Here is a 13,621-nt window from a genome sequence, read left to right on the forward strand (position 1 = left end):
GTGTAGTTCCTATTTTCCCAATAGGCCCTGCGCATTGGAATAACATAAACAATAGTATCGACGTAGAAGTGCGGATCTTCCAGGCCTCTACTGACTATGCTAAACTTAATTGGGTTTGTTACCAACTAGCTCAGAGGTCACTGGAAACTGGGCTGCTTTCAGTTCCCAGTCTGGCCCTGTTGATAGTCCAGCAACATTCCATGAGAGTCTTTTTAGGTGCTGATGTCTTTCTGGGGGATAGTTACTGATACTAGGAGCAGTTCTGATATCATTACACAGTGTCCAGCTCCCGTCTGCTGTGTGCTTTCTCTCAGTTGATTCAGGGTGAAACTGGTTAGGCTCTTTATGGTTCAAGAAGACCCGGCTTTGCACATATTTCCTTCGGGCAGGTTACATTGCGAGTGCTCAATCCCCCTTAAGACACTGTATGGACGAGTTTTAGAGTTTGATTTGATGTTTCAGTGGAGCGGCGCACTTGGATACCGTAATTTTTGAAATCCCGATACCCCATTCCTCAAATTCCAACTTGCACACCTGTATTGCTTCTGCCACTACAGGCAACTTTAATATTAGCATTGATGATTCGCTGCCTTTGTTGCACTCCAGCATACTTTTGAACTCAACATTCAAGATGTCTTCAGAGGTGATGTTTAATAGATTTGGAATCGCCTGAAACAATCATAGAAGGTTTGATCAGTTCAGAATATCACGCTTCCTCTCTGATGGATATATATTATCTCCGCTTTAGAGCCCATTTTCAGGCGAAAGCGGCAATAATATTATCGCATTATCAGCAAGGACATGCTGGTGCGTGTTTCCTTGCCTTAGTGCTCATCGTCAGCACGCCTCGCATCGCATCGTTAACGAGATGCAAAGGAGGCGGGCCTGACAAAACCCCATGGGAAAATATCACGAACCCAGCTTCACGATATTATCAATGAGGGGTAGTGACATTTGCAATCGCGTTAAGTATGCCTTAATGCAGGAATTTAATTTTGGAAAAGGTGATAGACAGAGTTTCTGAATGATGCAGAATACTCCTACCCAGTCAAGAGATCAGGGCTTGATCCATCACCGTTTTTTAGCTCACTGCACCATCCCAGCTCAGTACCTGGCTATATGCAAATTAGTCTGTTCCTGTCCCAGTGCATGATGGGAACAGGGCAAACCAAACTACCAAGCCAATTCTTATGCTGGGAAGGAGACAAGCTTCCGGGGACCGGTTTCTGGCATTTCAGCCGTCGTCGGCCCGGCTTGCTTGAATCCTGATGGTGCAATGAGCTAGGGACTCACGTCTGAGTATACCCTCCCACACTGAGTGTGGATAAAATTAATTTTGGAAAAGGTGATGGACAGAGTTTCTGAATGATGCAGAATACTCCTACCCAGTCAAGAGATCAGGGCTTGATCCATCACCGTTTTTTAGCTCACTGCACCATCCCAGCTCAGAACCTGGCTATATGCAAATTAGTCTGTTCCTGTCCCAGTGCATGATGGGAACAGGGCAAACCAAACTACCAAGCCAATTCTTATACTGGGAAGGAGACAAGCTTCCGGGGACGGGTTTCTGGCATTTCAGCCGTCGTCGGCCCGGCTTGCTTAAATCCTGATGGTGCAATGAGCTAGGGACTCACGTCTGAGTATACCCTCCCACACTGAGTGTGGATAAAATCAATTTTGGAAAAGGTGATGGACAGAGTTTCTGAATGATGCCGAATACTCCTACCCAGTCAAGAGATCAGGGCTTGATCCATCACCGTTTTTTAGCTCACTGCACCATCCCAGCTCAGAACCTGGCTATATGCAAATTAGTCTGTTCCTGTCCCAGTGCATGATGGGAACAGGGCAAACCAAACTACCAAGCCAATTCTTATACTGGGAAGGAGACAAGCTTCCGGGGACCGGTTTCTGGCATTTCAGCCGTCGTCGGCCCGGCTTGCTTGAATCCTGATGGTGCAATGCGCTAGGGACTCACGTCTGAGTATACCCTCCCACACTGAGTGTGGATAAAATCAATTTTGGAAAAGGTGATGGACAGAGTTTCTGAACGATGCAGAATACTCCTACCCAGTCAAGAGATCAGGGCTTGATCCATCACCGTTTTTTAGCTCACTGCACCATCCCAGCTCAGAACCTGGCTATATGCAAATTAGTCTGTTCCTGTCCCAGTGCATGTTGGGAACAGGGCAAACCAAACTACCAAGCCAATTCTTATACTGGGAAGGAGACAAGCTTCCGGGGACCGGTTTCTGGCATTTCAGCCGTCGTCGGCCCGGCTTGCTTGAATCCTGATGGTGCAATGAGCTAGGGACTCACGTCTGAGTATACCCTCCCACACTGAGTGTGGATAAAATCAATTTTGGAAAAGGTGATGGACAGAGTTTCTGAATGATGCAGAATACTCCTACCCAGTCAAGAGATCAGGGCTTGATCCATCACCGTTTTTTAGCTCACTGCACCATCCCAGCTCAGAACCTGGCTATATGCAAATTAGTCTGTTCCTGTCCCAGTGCATGTTGGGAACAGGGCAAACCAAACTACCAAGCCAATTCTTATACTGGGAAGGAGACAAGCTTCCGGGGACCGGTTTCTGGCATTTCAGCCGTCGTCGGCCCGGCTTGCTTGAATCCTGATGGTGCAATGAGCTAGGGACTCACGTCTGAGTATACCCTCCCACACTGAGTGTGGATAAAATCAATTTTGGAAAAGGTGATGGACAGAGTTTCTGAATGATGCAGAATACTCCTACCCAGTCAAGAGATCAGGGCTTGATCCATCACCGTTTTTTAGCTCACTGCACCATCCCAGCTCAGAACCTGGCTATATGCAAATTAGTCTGTTCCTGTCCCAGTGCATGTTGGGAACAGGGCAAACTAAACTACCAAGCCAATTCTTATACTGGGAAGGAGACAAGCTTCCGGGGACCGGTTTCTGGCATTTCAGCCGTCGTCGGCCCGGCTTGCTTGAATCCTGATGGTGCAATGAGCTAGGGACTCACGTCTGAGTATACCCTCCCACACTGAGTGTGGATAAAATCAATTTTGGAAAAGGTGATGGACAGAGTTTCTGAATGATGCAGAATACTCCTACCCAGTCAAGAGATCAGGGCTTGATCCATCACCGTTTTTTAGCTCACTGCACCATCCCAGCTCAGAACCTGGCTATATGCAAATTAGTCTGTTCCTGTCCCAGTGCATGTTGGGAACAGGGCAAACTAAACTACCAAGCCAATTCTTATACTGGGAAGGAGACAAGCTTCCGGGGACCGGTTTCTGGCATTTCAGCCGTCGTCGGCCCGGCTTGCTTGAATCCTGATGGTGCAATGAGCTAGGGACTCACGTCTGAGTATACCCTCCCACACTGAGTGTGGATAAAATCAATTTTGGAAAAGGTGATGGACAGAGTTTCTGAATGATGCAGAATACTCCTACCCAGTCAAGAGATCAGGGCTTGATCCATCACCGTTTTTTAGCTCACTGCACCATCCCAGCTCAGAACCTGGCTATATGCAAATTAGTCTGTTCCTGTCCCAGTGCATGATGGGAACAGGGCAAACCAAACTACCAAGCCAATTCTTATACTGGGAAGGAGACAAGCTTCCGTGGACCGGTTTCTGGCATTTCAGCCGTCGTCGGCCCGGCTTGCTTGAATCCTGATGGTGCAATGAGCTAGGGACTCACGTCTGAGTATACCCTCCCACACTGAGTGTGGATAAAATCAATTTTGGAAAAGGTGATGGACAGAGTTTCTGAATGATGCAGAATACTCCTACCCAGTCAAGAGATCAGGGCTTGATCCATCACCGTTTTTTAGCTCACTGCACCATCCCAGCTCAGAACCTGGCTATATGCAAATTAGTCTGTTCCTGTCCCAGTGCATGATGGGAACAGGGCAAACCAAACTACCAAGCCAATTCTTATACTGGGAAGGAGACAAGCTTCCGGGGACTGGTTTCTGGCATTTCAGCCGTCGTCGGCCCGGCTTGCTTGAATCCTGATGGTGCAATGAGCTAGGGACTCACGTCTGAGTATACCCTCCCACACTGAGTGTGGATAAAATCAATTTTGGAAAAGGTGATGGACAGAGTTTCTGAATGATGCAGAATACTCCTACCCAGTCAAGAGATCAGAGCTGGATCCATCACCGTTTTTTAGCTCACTGCACCATCCCAGCTCAGAACCTGGCTATATGCAAATTAGTCTGTTCCTGTCCCAGTGCATGATGGGAACAGGGCAAACCAAACTACCAAGCCAATTCTTATACTGGGAAGGAGACAAGCTTCCGGGGACCGGTTTCTGGCATTTCAGCCGTCGTCGGCCCGGCTTGCATGAATCCTGATGGTGCAATTTATTTTATTTATTTATTTTGGAATTTTATATAGCGCATGGCATTACGCACACCGGCGTGTCCCCGCGCTGAGAGAGAGAGTGGGGAGGCAGAAAACAGGGAGATTACATCAGAGCTGAGCAGAAAAGATGAGTTTTAAGAGCTCTGCGGAACTTTGCTTCAGAAGGTTCAAGGCGCATCTCCTTCGGAAGCGTGTTCCAGCTCTTGGCCGCTAGTAGCCTGAAGGATCTACCTCCCATTCTGGCTTTGTGAATTTTGGGAATTACTAGTAGCCAATGAGCTAGGGACTCACGTCTGAGTATACCCTCCCACACTGAGTGTGGATAAAATCAATTTTGGAAAAGGTGATAGACAGAGTTTCTGAATGATGCAGAATACTCCTACCCAGTCAAGAGATCAGGGCTTGATCCATCACCGTTTTTTAGCTCACTGCACCATCCCAGCTCAGAACCCGGCTATATGCAAATTAGTCTGTTCCTGTCCCAGTGCATGATGGGAACAGGGCAAACCAAACTACCAAGCCAATTCTTATACTGAGAAGGAGATAAGCTTCCGGGGACCGGTTTCTGGCATTTCAGCCGTCGTCGGCATTGGCTTGCTTGAATCCTGATGGTGCAATGAGCTAGGGACTCACGTCTGAGTATACCCTCCCACACTGAGTGTGGATAAAATCAATTTTGGAAAAGGTGATGGACAGAGTTTCTGAATGATGCAGAATACTCTACCCAGTCAAGAGATCAGGGCTTGATCCATCACCGTTTTTTAGCTCACTGCACCATCCCAGCTCAGAACCTGGCTATATGCAAATTAGTCTGTTCCTGTCCCAGTGCATGATGGGAACAGGGCAAACCAAACTACCAAGCCAATTCTTATACTGGGAAGGAGACAAGCTTCCGGGGACCGGTTTCTGGCATTTCAGCCGTCGTCGGCCCGGCTTGCTTGAATCTTGATGGTGCAATGAGCTAGGGACTCACGCCTGAGTATACCCTCCCACACTGAGTGTGGATAAAATCAATTTTGGAAAAGGTGATGGACAGAGTTTCTGAATGATGCAGAATACTCCTACCCAGTCAAGAGATCAGGGCTTGATCCATCACCGTTTTTTAGCTCACTGCACCATCCCAGCTCAGAACCTGGCTATATGCAAATTAGTCTGTTCCTGTCCCAGTGCATGATGGGAACAGGGCAAACCAAACTACCAAGCCAATTCTTATACTGGGAAGGAGACAAGCTTCGGGGACCGGTTTCTGGCATTTCAGCCGTCATCGGCCCGGCTTGCTTGAATCCTGATGGTGTACTGCTGTATCTACAAGTCTTCGTGATCATATGGACTGAGAAAATAAAAATAAGGACTTTTTCATAATTTGGATGCACAGATATGGACAAAGATTTTTTGAATACATATTATCTGTAAAACTCACAGATACGTGTACTTTTGTGCTCAGGGAATTCTATATGTCTGTGGCATGCCATACAGTCCATGGGAGACACAGCATTGCTCTGGGGGGGATTTTAACAGTGCAATGTCCATCAGGTGCGACAGGGTGGGAACCTCACACATGCATCACCCACAAGCAGTGGTGGTTTTACAGCAACTAGTGGACAACTATAGCCTAGTGGACCCCTGGCGAAGCCTCCACCCACAGGTCCGGGAGGGGACCTGTATCACGTATCATCATAATGCCTGGTTGAGGCTGGATTTTTGGCTTACTTCCCCTGAGTATTAGACGCCTCCCATCATGCCACTCTCCCGTTACCCTGACCCTACAAGAACCCCAGCCATGTAGACAGCCATTTGCCTGGCGCTGGCCCCCTAACGCACTACTGGATGCAGCATTTAGAGAGGAACTACACAAGCACATCACTGAATACTTTGATAAAAACACGGGATCCGTAGATTCAGTTGGCACATTGTGGGAGGCCTTTAAAGTGGCTATTCACGGGTATTGCATAGCAGGGCAGCATAGAGTGCTCAGAGACATTGGAGCAAGCCTTAAATGCCTAGAATCGGAACTGCACACGCTTGAAAAACAATATTACACAAAACCTTCGCGGGCCTCATGGGTCAGATCTGTGGAAAATTGACAGCTTATCAGGAGGAGGCAGATAGGGAAGTGAAGTTTCTAAACAAATATGTGATTGTGAGAAAATATGTTGAAGGTGACAGGCTGGGAAAAACGCTAGCGAATCTGCTGATACCACCACGGGGCCACTTTTATTACTGCACTCACTACTACAACAAACAAAATAGTACGCTCCCCGCTGACATTTTAAACACAAGGCATGACTTTCATTCACATCTGTACAGCTCACCAGAATTGATGGACGGAATGCAGAACAAATCAAAACATTCACCTACAGTCAAGGGATCTGGAATAAATAAATCATTCTTTTGCTCACAAGCAACGCCCGACACCTCGTTATTAGAAGAATACTTTGATTCAATAGGGCTGGTATGGTTCAACAATACATACCAAGAGTACCTTGATATATCATTCACTGTGGAAGATGTGCGGCGAGTGATTGGCGAAATGAGAAAGGACAGGGCACCAGGGATAGACGGTCTCACCGCGCGATTTTACAAAGAATATGCTGAGGACCTAGCCCCCAGCCTTTTGGAGGTGTAGCAGGAGGCTTTGGAAAGTGACGTCCTTCCCACATCGATGAGGGAGGTGATCATCATCGCCCTCCTCAAACCCGACAAGGACCCCGTGTGTTTTTAATCTTACCGTCCCCTTTCGTTGATTAATCTGGATGCCAAAATCTGTGCGAAACTCTTGGCCACTAGACTCCAATCACTGCTTCCATTGATAGTCTTGTCGGACCAATCTGGCTTTATGCCGGGGAGAGCCACTTCATATAACATAATAACCTTATTTGGGTTGCTTCACTATTTAGCTCCAAGCCTGTAGATGTTCGGTCACACCCAGAAGCACTGACTCCCTGCTGTGGCCAGAACGAAAACCATTCTGGGAGTGGTCTAAGATGTTGTTGGTATTCAGGAAGTCTGTTAGTAGGAAGTTGATATAGGCCTCAGTGATCTTAGATGTCCATGGCAGGAGGGAAATAGGGTGGAAGTTCTGTAGCTTAGCTGGATCCAGGGTGTTTTTTTGAACAGAGGTACCACCTTGGCCTGCTTCCATACCCTAGGAACAACCGCCATGAAGAGCGACCGATTAATCACCTGGCCCAAAGGTGCCAAGAGCACAGGTAAAATGTATCTGAATTCATCGGGCATCAGAGGGTTATCAGGAGTGCTAGATTTAAATTTTGCCGCATAGTGAATGCAGCTAATCTTGAGAGATCGAATGAAAGGCATCCAGAGGGCTAGTAGTACAGGGGTGGGGTGCAGCACATAAGCCTGCTTGGACCGTCGGGAAAGACCTGTAAATATTTTCCACTTTTCTGACAAAGAAGGTGGCAAGGTCTTCACACTACTGATCCAACGTGATCAAAGGTGCTGTTGAAGACTTTTGGGATTTGAGGTCTGTGAGTATCAAGAAGATACTCTTCGCCAGGTTGCAACTTTCTTGAATTTGTCAATTAAATAATTAATAATAATTACTGAATAATTATTACTTTATTATACTTCATTTCCTTCCCACGCTGTACCCCTATACCCTTCCCAACTTGCTACAATACTATAAATTGCCATAACAAATGACATTAAAATTACACTTTTAAAATTGCAAACTATATTAAAAAACATTAACAACAATTATACGAAGAATATATAACATATACAATTACAATATTATTCAAAACACAAAGATAATTAAGAAATGATATTCTTAACAATAATACTGTCATGGGTGGAAAATCCGTTCCGCTCGCGGATTTTGCGGATTTTCGGTAAATTCGCAATCCTTGAGATTCGCGAATTCCCCGCAAAATCCGCGAGCGGAACGGATTGGGTCAAAAGTTCAAGCTGACTTTTGTAACTCTTTTAGAATGGCGCCGGCAAGCTGCCAGAGCCATTCAAAATAGTTACAAAAGTCAGCTTCAACAGGAAGCTCTAATAGATAAAGTAAAGCAGGTGCTTGAGCTCAAATTCAGTAACACAATCATTAATCACCCCAAACTTAGGGTGATTAGTTATTGCGTAACTTAATTTGACCATCAACTCGAGCACCTGCTTTACTTTATCTATTAGTGCTTCCTGTTGAAGCTCTATGTAGCTATTTTAGAATGGCGCTGGCAGCTTGCCGGCGCCATTCTAAGTGGGGCTGAGGGCAGAAGGGCACAAAAGTGGGACAGAGGGCAGAAGGGGACAAAAAATGAGTGGGGCAGAGGGCAGAAGGGCACAGAAACGAGTGGTACAGAGGGCAGAAGGGCATAAAAAACGAGAGGGTAGCAGTGATTAACCAGGCAAAAAAAAAAAAAAACGTGAACACCCGTGAACACGCAAAGCGCCCCGCGAACACCCACGAACACGCAAAAATTTAAAAAGCCACAAATTCGCACAAATTTGCGAATTTTGCAGGTTGCGAATTCGCAAATCCGCAAATAATTAGCGGATCGCAAAAACGCCCATGCTTAAACGATATTAACAACAGCGATATTCTGGAACAGGATTTTGCTTACCAAAAAGATTTATATTTTTGGTAACAGGATTCCTAAATCATTGTATGTCTGTGGCACGATATAAAAAATCAATATTAGTGTCACTCGATATTTATGACTCAATTTTGACAGAATACCCACACAGAGCTGAAACTCTCTTCTTTGAGTGTCCCTCACTCACTCCAGGCCTGATGAGTGTTGTGACTGAGCTCACACACACACTGAGGGCCATCCCACACAGAGCTGAACCCTTCATTAACTGAGCTCTCACACATTAAGGGCTATCCCACACAGAGCTGAACCCTTCATTAACTGAGCTCCCACACATTGAGGGCTATCCCATTCAGAGCTGAACCTGTCAGTGACTAAGTCAGGTCTGGTGTGGGCTGTGACTTAGCTCTCACACATACTGAGGGACATGCCAAACAGACTGCGTCTGTGTTTCTCCTTTGCGTGTCCCTCGCTCACAGCAAACACACGGAGATGATGGACGGAGCGCAGACACTTTTCAGACACTCACCCCCAGTCACAGATCAGGGTTGAATCCATCATCGTTCTTTAGCTCACTTCATCACCTCAGTTCAGATCCAGCTATAAGCAAATCAGTCTTGACCCTGTGCCTCATGGGAACAGTCCAGCCCGAACTGCCAAACCAGGTCTTCCTTGGACTAGAAACAAGCATCCTGGGACAAGTTTCGCGGTAACACCCCCCATCAATTCCCATGAGGAGCAGAATCAAGACTGATTTGCATATGACTGGGTCTGTCCATGTTTTCTATTTAGATGTGTTCTTTTTCATGGCTTTAGGAGTATTCTCCTTCACCCTACCCTCTGTCTCACACTTTGACCTAGGTTGTGGTTTGGTAGGACAAATAGAATATCCAAATAATCTTGATCTATGGTTGTTTATACTTCTGAAATATTTTTGGCACTTCACATTCTTGCTTCTTTAAAGGAACTTCTGCCAGGTGTTGGTGTAGGGGAAACAAAGCCTGAGCTTCCTTCCCCAGTGTTACAAGGAACCACTGAAGATACACTATCAGAGCTACCTTCAACTTTATACCCAAACAGGCCACTGGAGCAACCCCATGTTCATTTTGAATTTGTAAGTGGAGCCGTGTAATTTTGCCTCCAGCCTTTCAGGTTCAACTAGGCCACATATATGTTCCCATATAGCCTCATGCACTCGTGTGATCTAGCATTAATGTAATGGAGTGCACTTGAACAGTTACAGAAAGTGCATTTACTGTGAAACCCTAACATTAATAAATGTGTGCATATTAATGTTTCCTTTACAGTAACAAAGAATTGCAGTTCTCATATGTCTGCATTTGTGTGGCTTGAATAATACTGCTGCTTCTAAAAAGTATTCATGTACTCATTTGAATAATACTTTGCTTTTATTTTATAAATGGACCTGTATGCTTTTGATTAGCATTTTACATGTATATTGTAACCATATATGTACCTGCAATCATGCATTGAAATGCGTATTTAGATGCTTGCTCCTCTACATTGAGCAAAACCATAAGATTCTGGATTTCACAATGTTTAACCATCAACTTGAATGTTTTCTTCAAATGCAATGTTTTTCTTTCCTCTGCAGGTGCAGATCTGGGATCTAATAAACAATGAAGGCTCATTGTGTGAAAAGGATAGTGGAATTCGGAAGGAGTAGTTTTGGCAAAGATGAGAAGGTTTAACCCGTTGCATGCTCATGACGGAGCCGCTCCGTCATGAGCCGCGGTTGCGCTGTGCTCATGACGGAGCGGTTCCGTCGCGGCGCTGATTTCGTGCCTGTGCGGCGCGTTCTATTGAGCGGGCGGGGCCATGACGGAACCGCTCCGTCATGAGCACAGCAAAACCGCGGCTCATGACGGAGCGGCTCCGTCACAAGCATGCGACCGCCGCTCGGTCCCCCCCCCCAGCGCTGCGGCGGAATTGCCGCCGCAGCGAAGGGGTTATCGAAGCAGGAAAGACTACTGTCCGTACGGAAGAAAGATGGGATGAACCCAATGATGATCTGAATGTGCAGACTAAAGGAAAGGAATCTCGAGTGTTGTTGCAAAAATTGATTCATTGAAGATGGGGAATAATTGGATTTGTAATCTGGGATTCTTCAAATGTACTATTGTAAGTTTAATTGAGTTCACTTCAGCTAGATTCAAATCCCCTTTAGGCTTTGAGAGGAACAGACCTCTTTGCGACATCTCTGTTCTATGGCTTTATGTCATACAATATTCTTACCTTTGAGAACTTGTACATATTTGCAGCCATGCAGACACCTTTCTTGCTTCCCTGATTTAAATAGGGTTTATTGGATGCTAGGTTAGAATAGAGTTTAATAGTTTTCTTAGATATCCTCATTTTAAGTAGGAGAATCATCAGGCATTGTTTCTTATTTTTTGCATAGCAGCCACGGAATTCCTCATTTGCTGTTTTCAATTGAGGATAGATTTTTGTCCGGCATCGCGGTTATCCATTAGTGACTCTGTATTTTTATACTATGCTTGTGAGATTGATCTATATCAGCTTGACTTAAAATCTATAATAAATCCACACTTAATCCCAACTATTGACTCTGAGCTTTACTGTGTGACCAAATGGGTTATACTGTCATTTTTAAATTGTAGTTGACCCTAACTCCTTTTATTTCTCAAGCACCCATAAACTTCCATTGCCCGGGGCCAGGAAGAAGGAGTCCACATTCTATGCGTTCTCATAAGTGAATATACCACCCCTTGTAGTATAATCCTCTATAGGTCTTGACAGCCGAAGGGAAGACACATAGGCCAATATTTAGTTTGGCAGGCAGAACACTCCATTGTAGGTGCGACTGGTATACCCTCCACGCCAAACCATCTGTCCACCCGACTCGTTTAAAGACAGGTAGTGTTCAGTTGACGGAGCCCCTGTAGGCTCCACCAACAGAACACTTCCTTCAAAGGACCACCAGAGTAGGAGCCACCAGAGGAAGAACATTAAATCATCTGCTCTATTTAGGCTGGATGGTGTTAAGTCTTTTTTTCCTGTCCGTGACCTTCACACCCTGGGAGGACACTGACAGGCACTTGGTTTACACTCACCAGTAAAGTACAAGACAATAGCGAATGAAGCACGTTCTGCCATACAGTCCATACACCTTCTAGATATCCCTGTGAAATCACAATGCTCTCATTTGCTTTATATATATGTTCGCTGCCTTAATGAAGATATGAAATGACATTTTTTTGAAAACACCCTATGATTTTCTTGACAGGTAACTACGTGGACATGTGGAACCAGAGTCGTGTTACGCAGTTCACTTTCATGGGGTTCTGCAGTCTTGGACACTGTCAGGGTTCCCTCTTCTGGGTCTTTCTCATTGTCTACATGACCACTTTGTCCGGTAACCTCATGATCTTCAACATTATCTGCATCGACTTCCACCTTCATGAGATGCCCATGTATTTCTTTCTCGCCAACCTCTCGCTCTTGGACATCTGTTACACTACCTCTATCATGCCAAAGACACTGGCCAACCTTTGGGCAGAGACCAATACTATATCCCATGATGGGTGCCTGGCACAAATGTTCTTCTTTGTTTCATGCACTGGGGCTGAGTGCATCCTGCTGACACTGATGGCGTATGACCGCTATGTTGCTGTTTGCCACCCTTTGCGATACATGACAATCCTCAATCATAGAGTTTGCATGCTTATTGCTGTCTGCTCATGGGCTGTAGGAATCCTGAATTCATTGTTACACACCATGATGACTGCTCATCTGTCCTTCTGTGGACCTGGTGAAATCCAACACTACTTCTGTGATGTGCCAGCCCTGCTCCAGCTCTCCTGTACTGACACCCACACAAACAATGTTCTGCTGTTTGTCATCAGCATGTTTCTTGGGCTTGGTCCCTGTGTGTGCATAATCACTTCTTATTCCCGGATCCTCTCAGCCGTCATGAAGATACAGTCCTCAGTAGGGAGGAGTAAAGCCTTCTCCACCTGCAGCTCCCACCTGATTGTCGTCGTTTTGTTTTATGCCTCTGGCTTTTTTATATATGTTCACCCTTTCTTGAGCTCATCGCGTAGCACGGACATGGTGGCCTCTGTGTTTTACAGCATCATCACTCCCATGATAAACCCCCTGATCTATTGCTTCCGGAACAAAGAGGTGAAGGAGGCTTTAAGTAAGGTGATGCAAAAAAGGCATCACTTGAGGGAAGCTTTGAGTACGCGTCTATGGGTGAAGTGATGGGAGCTTAGACCGGTCACTTCTACATAGCCGTGCCCCGCAGCTTATTTATCAGTACACAACGTAAGCCACTGAGATCACTCCCAGGACTCAACTTATTCACCCCACTCAACCAAGATAAACCAGCCTTACACAAGCTTTGTTACCAACACTGGACTATTACCAACAATGCTAAGACTTACAGAATGATGTGCAAGGTCTGATGTTTTATAGCTGCAGACCTTCAAGTTGTATTATGGATTACAAAAGGGTCCATAGACCATGTGGTATATTTCTCTTAATTCCCTTTAATTGTGAGAATTAAATGAGCTTTGAATAAACAAATGGGTGAATAAATGTATGTATAAATTTACATTGCATGCAATTACTTTGTATAACTTTTTTACACAGCCTTTACCAGGCAGATGCCTTTTTTTCATGTTGCCTTTAACAAGCATAGTAAATATATGTAAAGCAAGTATATATAATTTTA

General features: G+C 45.4%; 1 protein-coding gene across 1 annotated transcript; it reads left to right on the forward strand.

The window, feature by feature from the left end:
- Window positions 1–12,183: 12,183 nt before the first annotated feature.
- LOC147736701 (olfactory receptor 5V1-like) lies at window positions 12,184–13,149 on the forward strand. The gene has a single exon (XM_086952675.1). It carries the CDS (start codon window positions 12,184–12,186, stop codon window positions 13,147–13,149), a length of 966 nt encoding a protein of 321 aa, XP_086808801.1.
- The last annotated feature ends 472 nt before the right edge of the window (window positions 13,150–13,621 follow it).

This window comes from Lissotriton vulgaris, chromosome 1_2 (genome assembly GCF_964263255.1).
Source record: "Lissotriton vulgaris chromosome 1_2, aLisVul1.2, whole genome shotgun sequence".
NCBI classification, from domain to species: Eukaryota; Metazoa; Chordata; class Amphibia; order Caudata; family Salamandridae; genus Lissotriton; species Lissotriton vulgaris.

What these genes read in the sequence shown, in the direction of transcription:
- LOC147736701 (XM_086952675.1), top strand. Translation starts at nt 12,184, where the DNA reads ATGTGGAACCAGAGTCGTGTTACGCAGTTCACTTTCATGGGGTTCTGC.